The sequence below is a fragment of the Electrophorus electricus genome, chromosome 9, assembly GCF_013358815.1.
Source record: "Electrophorus electricus isolate fEleEle1 chromosome 9, fEleEle1.pri, whole genome shotgun sequence".
Lineage (NCBI taxonomy): Eukaryota > Metazoa > Chordata > Actinopteri > Gymnotiformes > Gymnotidae > Electrophorus > Electrophorus electricus.
The window spans coordinates 9,393,188-9,406,470 of NC_049543.1; the positions used below are offsets into that span (position 1 = coordinate 9,393,188).

At 41.3% G+C, this 13,283-nt stretch overlaps 2 protein-coding genes across 2 annotated transcripts in view; both read left to right on the top strand.

Annotated features, from left to right (window-relative positions):
* The window catches only part of cfap299 (cilia and flagella associated protein 299), a 54,406-nt gene extending 47,376 nt beyond the window's left edge, over nucleotides 1–7,030 (top strand). Inside the window, exons 5-6 of the mRNA XM_027028634.2 lie at nucleotides 4,309–4,438; nucleotides 6,092–7,030. Of these exons, the coding sequence (XP_026884435.1) occupies nucleotides 4,309–4,438; nucleotides 6,092–6,187 (226 nt within the window). The 3' untranslated portion in view covers nucleotides 6,188–7,030. The remainder of the gene's footprint in view (nucleotides 1–4,308; nucleotides 4,439–6,091) is intronic.
* Nucleotides 7,031–9,161: 2,131 nt separating this feature from the next.
* bmp3 (bone morphogenetic protein 3) lies at nucleotides 9,162–13,257 on the top strand. The gene is made up of 3 exons (XM_027029269.2): nucleotides 9,162–9,743; nucleotides 10,562–11,451; nucleotides 12,109–13,257. Exons 1-3 carry the CDS (start codon nucleotides 9,461–9,463, stop codon nucleotides 12,298–12,300), a joined length of 1,365 nt encoding a protein of 454 aa, XP_026885070.1. The 5' UTR covers nucleotides 9,162–9,460; the 3' UTR covers nucleotides 12,301–13,257.
* Nucleotides 13,258–13,283: the final 26 nt, after the last annotated feature.

Below are 13,283 nucleotides of genomic sequence, written 5' to 3' on the forward strand. Positions count from 1 at the left end.
TACCTTCTTGCAGGTTTTTTTTTCCCTCCAACCCAAATTTATCACACCACTCCGTACCTGATCAAAGACCTTTGAAGACAAATGGTGCATCAAGTGAGGTGGACTGGGGTTAGGGCAAAACTGTGGAGGTGATATTTTATGACTGACTGACTGATTGAACTCAAGCAAGCAAAAAAATAGCATACCTTTCAAATGCCAGATTACTTGCCAGGTTAGGCCTATGTTTGGTAACAAAATGGTCTGAAGGTTGTCTCTTTGACACTTGCATGAGATCACTATGGTTATACAGTTTATATGCTGTGCTAGTGCAGTATTTTGTTGATTTATAGTAGCTGGCTGGCACCATTAGCTTTGAGTTAATAACATCAGCAGTTCTTAACCATGCAACGTGCTAAGAGACAGCACTTCTAACAGCCTGATACCTGGTCTAATGCCATGCTGCAGGATGGACAGCCATAAAAAAACAGTTTTACACATTATTTTCATAGTTTTATATCAAAATACACAGTATATTTTAAGTTGATATCAGTTAGCAGCAATTACAGAAAGTGCTTGGTGTGTTAAATACGTCTAAAACATTTAACAGATAGCTTGAGCTTATAAAGCTTGTTTTTATGAAGCCTGATTCTATATGATTCATTTTATACAGGAAAATTGAACATAATCGCAGCGTAGATAAGTGTGTAACTTGTGCTAAAAATCCACCCAGCACACAAGCCCAACCCACAAAGGAAAAGTGCCATATGGAATAAAGACAACTAATGTTATTTTATTAGTCCTCTTAAAATAGGTGTTTTATGTACATTTTAGGTAAATTTTAATAAACACACAGAGCCTTGCACCATGTGATTTGACATCACTAAATTAATCCCACTGAAAGTTCGGAAACCACAGAAAAGTAGGAAAATATCGTGTCTAGTAGGATGTTTCTCCTTTTTCAAAAATCAAAAATCAAAAATCTGGAGAACAGCTGAACTTTCTCCCAAACCTTTTAATATAGTATAGTAACCATGGAGCACAAATATTCTGAGACATACCCCCCCCCCCCCCCCCCCCCCCCCCCCCCCCCCCCATGTATTGGCAAGTCTCATGGTAAGGACATAGGTCTAGTATTCACAGCTGAGTTTCCACAGAATTCTGCTTTTCACACGTTTGCGCGGCGGCGTGGGTGTGGTGCCATCTCCATGCTCCGTGTTAAGCATTTTCATGTTGCTGGGTGACATCTCTTCAGGGATGAAGAGAGGCTGCAAGTGCCAGTGAATGTGTCCAAATCTCACATATGTGTTGCATCACTTACGTACGCCTTTAGTCGCGAAACGAGGAGACGGCAAGCCCCGAGCGTCCGGCTGATCCTCCAGCCCAGTCCGACTTAAAAATGTAAAGCTTCTGGAACACTATTCTAACCATCTTTTCATGTTCACTGTTAAAATATCTCACATCTGTCCCATTGCTTCAGCCCAAAAGTAAGTGGTTCACCAACACATAAAAGTGGTCAACCCAAAAATGTTAATTGCTATATGGTATTTCAGTATAAATAGATGCTGAAAGCGCTGTCAAACCTTGTTCTGAAAAGGAGGAAGTGTCTATGTATCTCCATTCTAAGCTCCTTGTAAGATCATTTCAATTTTCATGTATGTTCAAACCCATATGGAAAGAAAGGACTTTTCCTTTTTAGTGTGGGTAGAGTCACAGTCGACCTTTCAAGACATTACCCAGCCATGGTGTGTTTGATCCAAACTCCAAATGGAGCATGGGCTAAACTTATGATTTCATGCGCCATTGTACTCCCTCTAGGCTCTGGTGAGAAGGTTTGCCATGTTTACTGTAAAGGCACTGGCAAACCCAAGTGGAGGAAGAAATGTCTGTCCTGTGAAGCAGGATGGCAAGCTGGGACCCTTCGAGGATGTTTTATCCAGACCATTGCTTTTTGTTTAGTTCCTATTTGCCCGTCTTTTCATTTGAAGCACACTTTGTTTGCTTTGGTGCTGACAGAGACTCCATGGTTTCTGGTCACCTAGAGAAGAGATGAGGAAGATGGAAAGTATACGCCATGTGTCTCCGCCCTCTCTCTCTCTCTCTCTCCCTCACTCTCTCTCTCCCTCTCTCTCTCTCTCTTTCTCTTTTTTTTCCTCTTGTCAAAGCCATGGTGATAAATTGGGGATATTTCAAGATGTTACCACGATGGGATGAGGCCTCCTGAATAGTTTAAAGGCAGACTCAAATCCAGCCCTCTCATTTTGATTTATTCATGTTGGGTGTGCAAAGCGGAACTAGTCCAGAAAGAGCCTTGAGGGGATACCAGTAGCAAACAGCCATACTCTATTTCTTCAAAGATCATGAACATTTATTGAATAATAAAGGAAGATATAGTATTTGTTAAGGAAGCTGTATTCTTGCACATATGTGTAAAACTGAGCTGTTTTAGGCACCCTGTAACTCTGTCTTGTCAATGTGTTTATTCATGATTTGTGGGGGAGTTGAATGCTTTAGCATCTAGAGAATATTTTTATGGCCATCATGCAAATGCCTGCATCTTTATGCCTCACCAGAGGCCGCTACTGAAACAAATCCACCAAAGTCTGACATATCAGCCAACCCAGCACGGAATCTGAGTTTACAAATGCATGGGGTAATTTATTCCTTAAAGGTCTGGGTCATTAACATCTTACATCTGTTGTTTATAACATGTTTGACAGTTAAGCAACATAACAGAACTACAAAACGTGTCATGCATTAGCTGAGCTCCAGAGCGTTATCATGACCTAGAATGATTTGCTTAATAGGCTGCTGGTCTCTCAGTGTGCCTCTCCCATAGATTTATAAAGAGCCTCCTCCCTGAGGTCAAATTTTGTTCTTGGACCACAAACTACTGCTTGGGAATAGCTGAGGTCCACTTGTGCAACCCTCAGCGCCTTAAAGTGTGACATTTGGAGCTGTGATTCTGCAAAGCAGCTGTCTTCCAGTGCTTCAGCTAGTGATGAGAACCACGAACAGTGGCCAGCCTGTCAGTGCTGGACCACGCAGACCCAACAGCACCACTGTGACTTCTGTTAGCTCTCATTGTGCGCATCAGTAAAAAATCAGATGTGTTCCCACTGCCACCTCAAATAGGCTGCTGCGGTTTGTGTCGTAGCGTGATTGCTACAGACAGTGGAATTTTCAGGGGACTGTCGTGGTTGCCGCGGGTGTTTCGGCAGCTGGTGCTCATGTGAAACACAAAGTTTGAAATTGAGTCAAAAGCTCGTGTTTAAAAGTAAACTTTTGAAACTGGAGATGTGTTTTCAAACATACCTGCACATAAGTTTCTGTATCCAGTTACTAAATGTAGCATTTATGCAAAAGTTTGATCCACTTTACAAAAACTGGAAATTGGCACTGACACTTTTGTGTTGGGGAAAAAAATTATTCTAGATTTAAATGGAAATGCTTTTTGCACGTTTTTGTTTTCAACGCCCCCATCCCCCAAATTACAATGGAACAATCATATTTTAATATCTTCCATTTTATGGTGTAGCTGGGATTTATTTCACAAGCAGATGTTATTGGATCACACACTGTGCTCACTGTGGCCTCTGTTAAGAACCAGACTCGTGTTGTCATTGTTTCTGCTGCACTTTCTGTATCCTTAAACTATCCAGTCAATATGAAGAAGCCTACACACTTCAGTCTAACAATGTGTCTTCGTACACTTAAGTCATATATGCTCAAGTCTAAACCAGCCCCATGGAAATTCGCTATCTGCTTTCTACCCACCCTTCAGAACTCCTTAGGAAGTCCAAAGCTAAATTCATTTTGTGCACACTAAAAGCATCACATCTTTTTCAACATATTAAGTCCTTTAATATTTTTTATTCACCTTTGACCCTAGTGTGCACATGCAAATGTAGTGTGTAGTTTTTAGACTTATGCCCGATATCAGTAAATAGAGCAGGAAAGGTGGTTTCAAACAGATACCATATACCCCATACTTATTTTGCTAGCTAGAACACTGATGCAATTACTGATTAGTTGTTAGTATTATTTTAAAACCAAGCTTACTTGCTTGTTTGTTTGCTCTTTATCAGGGTTATGGTACAGCCAGCCAATCCGCATCCTCATTTGCCCTGTTGCATTATTCTTGGCATTTTCTATGATTAGCAATTTATTTTTAAACTTAAAAGTTTTTAACTAAATCCGTTTCAACTGCCTTCTTCCTTAATATACATTATATGCATATTTAAGACAGTATTGTCTCCAAGTATTAATTGGTGATCATTATTACAAATGGTCAGATATTTATTTCAATACTTCCAATTGTCTTTTTTTCAGTTTCTACAATTGGAAAACACAAGTATCAGTATCTAATACCACTGCAAACTACCAGGTGATTGCAGAGAACTCAACCAGTTTACTCTTCCAGAATAGGAGAGACCGAAAAATGGTGAATGTTGACCCAAAGGTAAGAATGTTTGCTATGGATAGCATATGTGCACTCCCCTTGTTGAACTGAACATGCAGTACTTTATGAGCTCAATAAGCTAAAGGTAATTTTTGAATGAAAGTCCAAATAAATATGGTTTAAATAAAGCTTTGTGTCTTATCGCTGTGTGCAGAGCACATTTTTTCTTTTGCTTTAACATAAAGCTGTCAAAAGTTGACTAAATGATAAAAGAAAATTGAACTTGCTTCTTGGCAGTTCTAGGAAACCTTGGTAATTGCCTAATATAAAAATGTCAAAAGGTGTTGTGAAATGTTTCAAACAGTATTTTCTGTTTAGCTTTGAACAGAATAAGATTAATACTACTCCTTTATTGTTAGACATCACATGTGATGTAGACAACCTGACCATTTTATTTTAGTTAGCCTTGCTTTGCGTCTGAAAACATTTGTTCATTTATAGTGAATGATATAACTACTCAGATGCAACACCTGATAACCTGACACTAACCCGAGCACTTTCCCAGACTCCACTCTGCTCTGATCACTTCTAAAATGAAACACCACAGAACGCATGGCGGCAGCCACCCAGGCAGCGCTGCATTCGGGCAGGGGTCCTTAGGCAAGCACATCCTCCTCTTGCCCACGCCGGCCCGGTCCCCCCCGTCTCACAGGCTATTTTAGTGAGCTGGTGGCATTGCAGACTCGGGACCGCTTTGAACGTGAGCTCGCCCAGGCTGCCTCGCCGAGGGCGAGATGGCAGAGGCCAATTCTGCCTGTGGTCGAGCACACCCCGACCAGGCCGGCTATTTAAAAAAATGAGGGGGAGGCCGAGGAACCCGGACGCTTAAACCGCCCGAACGGCCAGAAGCAACGCGGGCCCCTACGAGCCATGACCTCATTGCCCATACATGCCAGTGCCTTCAGTCAAAATGGCCAGATCGTGGTACATTAAATACGGGGTTTGGTTGTTTGTTTGCATTTTTCCTGTTTTCAACTTGACCCCGTGCTGGGGACATCTCGGCAACACCTCCTTCTTTTCCACCATGCTGCGAGAAGTCGCAAATGCACGTGTTATCTCTGGCGCGTGGAGGTTTGCCTCAGAAGCACCCAGATGTCATATATCAGGAGTCAGCCAGCTTGCTTGTTTGTTTGCTCTTTATCAGGGTTATGGTACAGCCAGCCCATCCGCATCCTCATTTGCCCTGGTTGAACTCAGGGGGGCAAAATGGGGGATTTAATAAATCACTGGTGTAGAAGCTTATCAGCAAGTAGTAGTATAAAAGTGTAGAGAGATAAAACTTTAAAGGTTAGTAAATTCCATTACCCTGAAATCTTTTGACACGTTTTTAATAAGGGATCACAACTATAGAGTTTATAGATTTTTCTTATGGGGAGCTTTGAGGTCATCCCCAGACTATTTGAAAACAAATACTTTAGGTCTCTCTGAACCAGATACTTGGAAGGTTCAAAGATTTTACATAAAAACCAGAGAGTATATGACAATGAGCTGAAGCCTACCAAATCACCTGTACAATGGAGATAGAATTATTGGTCTGTACTCTCATTTAGAAACATTTTGCATTAGAAAACAAAAGGTCTATTTCAAATGGAAACTATTTTTGTATTAATTGTTTTAATGTAGCATGACTGATATTCCTTCTTAACTCCAAAGGCATCACCTGGTGACAACTCATCCAGAAGCCCCATCCAGTCCGACCTCTATATGCACGTTGTCATCTTTGACCACATCACCAGAATGAAAGTCTAGGCTGTTGACTGCATCTGCAATTAAAGCATGGACAGCTTCTAATTTCATCGACATAAAAGTTGTTTTAGTCCTGCATCTTTTCACATTCCTTGTAACATGTGCAACATCTGGATGCTGGGACCGATGCAATGGTGGTCTGTTTGGACTTTGAAATGAAGAAAAGAATAAAAAAAAAGTTCATTGTTTAGATTCACCTAATGGTTCTGGTCATACATGTGAACAATTAAAGAATATACAATGAGATATTGCTTTTGTTAGACCAATAATTCCAATATGGAATTAATCGCGCTCACCATCTCCTCATATATATAGGATGTGTCATCCCTTGAAAGCACGATTCCTTTTAGTTGTGTCGAGTCCTTTTAAAATAGAGCTTGTCATAAAGTCATCTAAATAGAAACCCATGTCCAGTGTGAAGGATGATGGCAGGAGACAGAAATCATGTGAGGATCGTAGATTCAAAGAGAAGCCATATTTATCTGGTATGAAATTGAAATGCACATAAAAGACAGTGTCTTCCTAGTTACTCGCCTTAGTTTTGCTATTTATAAAACCGACCAGTTTGCAGTTTTGCAACATGTTGTGATTCTTAATAAAATGTTGATACAAAATGTTTTGATACAACATAAATTTGCATATCACTCAACTTTGCTCGGTCTTGCTGTTGATCCAGAAACTTCAACCCAACAATGAGATCACAGCTTCTGTGTGATATTCTGGTTGTGTGATGTATTTTTTGTAAAACCGCTTATAAATTCTGTTTTGTTTGCATAAAATGCCCCCACCCCCCTTTGCATTATGATGGATAATCCTTGCTTCAGTTTCAACTAATAAGAGCTGTTGATTTCCCAAATAAAAAATAAAAACCAGTTCAAATCTACTTGCCTGCAGATACCAGACTGGTCCACTTCGGTGCTACAGGAATGACCCAGTACCCGTTAGTTGTATCATTTCCGCTGACATTTTTAAAAAATATATCTACATTTACATTTATGGCATTTAACAGATAGCCTTATCCAGAGTGACTTACAAAAGTGCTTTGTGATTTACTCATAGAATACGTCCTAGCCAGTACAGCAGGTTAGAGTCCAATATACCAATGAACAAGAAATACAGTGTAGAAATACAGAGATCAATGCTTGATGCCTAGAAGTACAAAATGCATAAGATCTATGTTAGACAATGATAAGTGCAATAAATAATAAGTACTAGTTTCAGTTAGTCAACATAGGAGCAGGGTCAGTGGTCATTTAAATATTCCATGAATAGATGGGGCTTCAGTCTGCAAGGGACTCTGCTGTCCAGACAGCTATCAGAAGTTCATTCCACCATCTAGGAGCCAGGACACACAATAATCTCAATGCTTGTTTTCCGTGAGACTTGAAGCATGGTATTTCAAGCCAAGCTGTACTTGAGGTTCAAAGTACTCGAGGTACTCGATTTAAAGATCTCTTCCACAGCAGATGTTGCAAATGTGAGTTCTCCTGAGTGTTATACTCAACTAATGTGTTTAGACGTTCCTGAAGCTTACATGCTGTTAAGGTAAAGCAGAGCTTAACTAAGACCAGCAAGTACTGAATTAATCATGAACTATGTATCACTGAATTCTTTACATTACTAGATCATGAGGTATGACAGTGTAAGCTAGACCATGTTTCACATAGAATATTTAATTTCACTTTAGGGGTCAAGTTCACTCCTCGATTTCTTCACAATAGATTATAACTTTGCAATCAATTGGATGCCCCTCATTGGAATTCCACACATCCGGTTTTCATTTAATAACAGGAAAGGCTTTGAATGTTTGGTGGTAAAGAAACTTTGCACAGACAATTAAAACCTTTACCTCTGTTATTCAGCCACATGAATGTAGGGTGTGACTATAGTCCTGACACTGACATTGAGCATCAAGGTTGGGTTATTCCAAGACCTACAAACCAAAATGGCACGTCCTTCTGACAAAAGGCGAGAGGAAGACAAGTGTAAGTTCCTCTGTGTGTGTGTGTGTGTGTGTGTGTGTGTGTGTGTGTGAGAGAGACAGAGAGAGAGAAAGAGAGAGAGAGAGAGAGAGAGAGAGAGAGAGAGAGAGAGAGAGAGAGAGAATGAATATAAGGGAATTACATAATTATTTCAAACAAGCAGTGGCATATAAATATTTAGCATAGTACATGTATTGAAATGACATAAATCCAAAAGTTAACCAGCAGGGTATGTATTCCACCCAATATATATTTAATTTATATATTCATCTGTGGTTTTCACTTTAAGTGGGTTCCCCTAGATCTCCCAAAATCTTAAAACTAATAATATATTTAAAAGTAATTCCCCTGGAATCAGATGTCTGGGAAGATGGATGGGTCACTTCCTGTTCCACTAGGCCTGAAAAAAGAGGTAGTGACAGGAGGTAGCGAGGGCCTATCCACGAGCCCGCACTGGAGGGGACGCCACGCGCCATCCGGATCGCACGCTGCCCTACAAGGTGCGCATGCTCAGTAACACTGAATTCGAAAACGGGTCCGAGAGCCCTTAATGCCCCATATTATCCTTTTAATTCATCTTACTAGAATAAATTTCAGGGATCGTGCTTTATGATATTCAAAATACGCTCGTGCTGATGCGCGCAGAAGACGGTTGACTGTTAAAACGACATTTAAAGGCGTAACTTACAAAAAATCTGTTTTGACTCATAAATATATTGATTGATCGTTCCCGTTACCTTCATAATTACTGGACAGGCAGCCAATTCGATTTATTAGACTTATTAGACTTTCTGTAGTTCCAGTTAGATCTCTCTCTCTCTCTCTCTCTCTCTCTCTCTCTCTCTCTCTCTCTCTCTCTCTCTCTCTCTCTCTCTCGCTCTCCCCCCCCCCCCCCCCCCCCCCCCCCCCTATCAGCATGCCGCGGTGTAGAACGCAAGAGGAATATCCAGCTGCTCCCACAAGTCCTATATATCACCAGCGCGGCATGCTTTACCTTCAATGAAAACCGAGAAGGGATACGATTGGCTGTCCATTCTGCCCAACGTCGAGATACAAAACCAGGAGACGCCTCTACCCCTCAGGACTTTTAGCTGCACGCAAGGTACAACACTCACTCGTGGAAATCACACCAGCAAAGTTGGGGTTTTTTTAATTTACTGCATTTCATAATTTGTTACCACGCTTATGTGATGGTATCGCCTTCAAGAGACAGGCGTGCATTGCAACCACAATCTATAGCGACAGAATACTGTACCTAGATAAAACCTCCCAACTGTCAGGCACCTTTGAAGTTATGGATCGTTGTCAGCGAATGTTTGTCCTTCTTCTGGGATGGAGTTGTCTGTGCTGTGGATATTGTGCTGTTCTGAAAGATCACTTTATCGGACTAACGAAGGACGTGGAATTTGGGCATCAACTAGGCATCGAGAATAAGCATCATTCTAAGAACACGGCACGCGGCTTTTCTGCGCAGGACACGGTGTCAGAGCACATGCAGATGCTCTACACAAAGTACAACAGTGCAGGATTTCCCATGAAAGACGGGAATACAGTCCGCAGTTTTAAAGCGCATGCCGGTACGTACTGTAATCCTTTTTAATCTTAAAAGGGGAGCAGGTGTGAATTTTATTTCTGAATGTATGATTACTGGGGATCACGTTGGACTACTGATAACAAAAGTAAATGGTCTTGATTAGTTCTGCTTTGCAGGGCCTTTTAGTGCATTTGGTGGAAGTACACCTGTTGGAATCGCACGCGGCAGCAAAGTATGAGAGTAACGCTACACTTGCTCTTGGTGTAGTTAAAAGATTCTCACCGAAGTAGAAATGTGATGGATAAAGGAAAAACTGGGAAATCGGTCGATGTAGTAAGTTGTAGCGCGTGCAGTGTTATTTATACAGATCCCTATGGTACCTTTGCCCTCTTCGTCATGCGCAAAATTTATTAACCATACATTTTTCAGATTTAAGGGTTTAAAATGTAGAGTGTAGATGTAAAACTTGTAGAAAATATATGTTCTTGGAGTGTCCTTCTATGCTGGCATGACAGAGTGAACTGTCAGGAGATGTAAGCTGCAGAAAGTTTCAAAGCTGCAAAAGCGCGTGCCACTACGCCCACTGAAGTTCTGCCCTCTACTGTTGACTTCTGACACTGTCATTGATAACGCTACATAAAATACTTGAAGGCAATGGATCTTAAAATATTCAAGGATCAAAGCTCTTGACACAAGGCTCTCAGAACAACAAAATATTAGCGCCAGATTGAAATTGATAGAATATTAGCGAACATTAATTAGTTATATTTTGGTTTAAAAGTTGTGATCATAATTAGAGTCTAAACTGGCTATAAATTGGCTATAGATGTATTCTGTAATAATTTGTCTGTTTTCAACCAGGCACTATCAGCAATCAGGAGCTTCAAATCTTCAACCTAACTTCCCTAACGAAGTCAGAAGATGTTCTTTCAGCAACTTTGCACTATTACATTGGTGACGTGCAGGGCAGATGCATGCGGCCCAGGAGTTGTGCTCGCCCCAGTGTCAGGCGGCAGGCCCACACTCAGCTCAGCATCTGGAGCTTCACTCCTGCAGACAACAGTGTCAGGAGTCTTGGACGTTTCCTGATCAATGCTTCCTCGATGTACCGGGACTTCACGTCTTGGCAGTGGAAGGACATCACCAACGTGGTCAACCAGGCGAAGCATAACGGTGAGCTTCTCATCGGCATCACCATCGAGTCGCAGGGGCGACAGCCTTGGAAGAGGCCCCTGCTGGACCCTTCCCCCTACATCTTGGTTTATGCCAACGACTCGGCCATCTCTGAGCCCGAAAGCGTGGTGTCCACTCTCCGGAGACACAGAGGGGGCCTGGTACCTGGTCTCCGCAAGCTCGGACTACGGAACCGCAACGCCTCCTCGCCACACAGGCTGAAGCGGTCGGCCGACGTTCTCCTGCCGCTACAGAACAACGAGCTCCCAGGTCCGGAGTATCCATACGAGGCGCCCAGCTGGGATGAGACCACATCGTACGAAGAGGCCGGGAAGAAGCCGACCAAGCAGCCACGGAAGAAGCCCCGCAGGAACCAGCAGCACAAGAACGCACTTCTGCAGTTCGATGAGCAGACCATACAGAAGGCCCGCAAGAAGCAGTGGAACGAGCCTAAGAACTGCGCTCGCAGATACCTGAAGGTGGACTTCGCCGACATTGGGTGGAGCGAATGGATTATCTCTCCCAAATCTTTCGATGCGTATTACTGCTCAGGTTCCTGCCAGTTTCCGATGCCTAAGGTGGGTCAATTACATGAGTACTGCATCAGTTTGTATCTGCCTGTTTTTTACTGTTACTGGTTTTTCCTCAGAGTTATTTATTTATTTATTTTTTATTTTTTAGTTGTTTTTTTTTTACACCTCACCTCATTTATTCTGGGAAACAGAACCTTGCTCGTCCGGATTCAAATAAGCTAATTTTTGTTCTGGACAACATTGAATGACTGAGAGGGAACACATGTTGCTTTTGTCTTTTAACACTACAGGATATATGATTCATTTAGTATTTAGTGATGCACCACTGGAATCAGAAAGCTTCAGGGTATGCTTCTCGTCTCTAAAACATATTTGCACATAACCAGGGAAAGGGGGAAAGGATAGTTGGCTCCCTCCAGTGGTAGGATAATGTATTTAAAGTTTGTGAAAAACTGGAAGCTGTTCAGAGAAAACTGATTGTTTTACAAAACAGTGTTTCTGTGTTAGATCAGTGAAGATCTTTTTTGATTAAAAAATAAAAAATAAAAACATGAATAAACAGAAGCCATTGAAGTTAGCAGTGTGCACATGACACATCGATAGCCACTTTAGGAGTTTGGGGTGACGTAACACTTTAAGCCAGGTGGGCAGGGCCATTACTGTAAGTGCATCTAACTGTTACAGCCTTTTCTCCTCTCCCAGGCCCTGAAACCGTCGAACCACGCCACCATCCAGAGCATCGTGCGGGCTGTGGGTGTGATCCCTGGCATTCCTGAGCCCTGCTGTGTTCCAGAGAAGATGTCCTCCCTCAGTGTCCTCTTCCTCGACGAGGACATGAACGTGATCCTCAAGGTCTATCCGAACATGTCTGTGGACTCCTGTGCTTGTAGATAACGCTCTTACAGTTTTGTCCTTCAGAATCTTCCCCCCACCTGGCCCCTGTTTTGCACTGGACAAAAGACTATATCCCTATAGCTACCTGTAGATGACTTATTCCATTACATTATGAGGATGACTGTCTTTGGTTGGGGTTCTATTTGGGGGGTTAAGCTTGAAGTCTGAGGGTGCACCTCAAGGAAACTGCACAAGCTCCCTTGTTTTCAAGAAGTTTGCAGAGTCACCCCATTGAACAGTTCTATGTTGAGATGGTGGTAATGAACTTCTGAAGAAACCTCTCCTTTTTGTGCATTTTCCTTTGATGAGTAGCTTTTGTGCTTGAGTGTGTGCGTGGGTGCGTGTGTGTGGTGAAGGTTTTTAGAACAAACATATGCTGTCAACCAATATTAATTAAACTCTGTACAGTTTTATTTTGCTCTCATTATTATGCGCATATGTCTATATTATATTATACTATTATGTTAAAATATGTATTGGCAAATTACTTTTAATATTCTTATCTATTGCTGCTATACACAAGAGGTATATTTCATTTCAATGCCAAAATATGGTTCAGAGGACTTTTCTTTAAAAAAGTATTCTCTGTATTTTTTACATATACTTTTAACAACAATTAAATGTATTTTGTACAATAATAATTTACTAAGCTATTCAGAGTAACCATTGCTTCTTAATGTTTCACAAACTATTCTTAATCTTAGTATCCTGTATATTTGGTAAATCTAGTTTTTAAAAGTCTTCAACTCCAAATAAATAAAGCAATATTTATTTATACTGAAGAATTTTGTAGGCAGAATTAGTGTAGGTAGGGCTCATTAAAGGAAATATGAATCAAATTAACTTTAACTGTCATAATAACAGTGGGCGTGTATACAGCACATTTATGTCATATGTCCTACAGTGACATACAGTATTCAATCTGGTTCCAGTCTGATTCCTATGGTCCTTAATAATCTTTTGTGTAACTATATATATATATA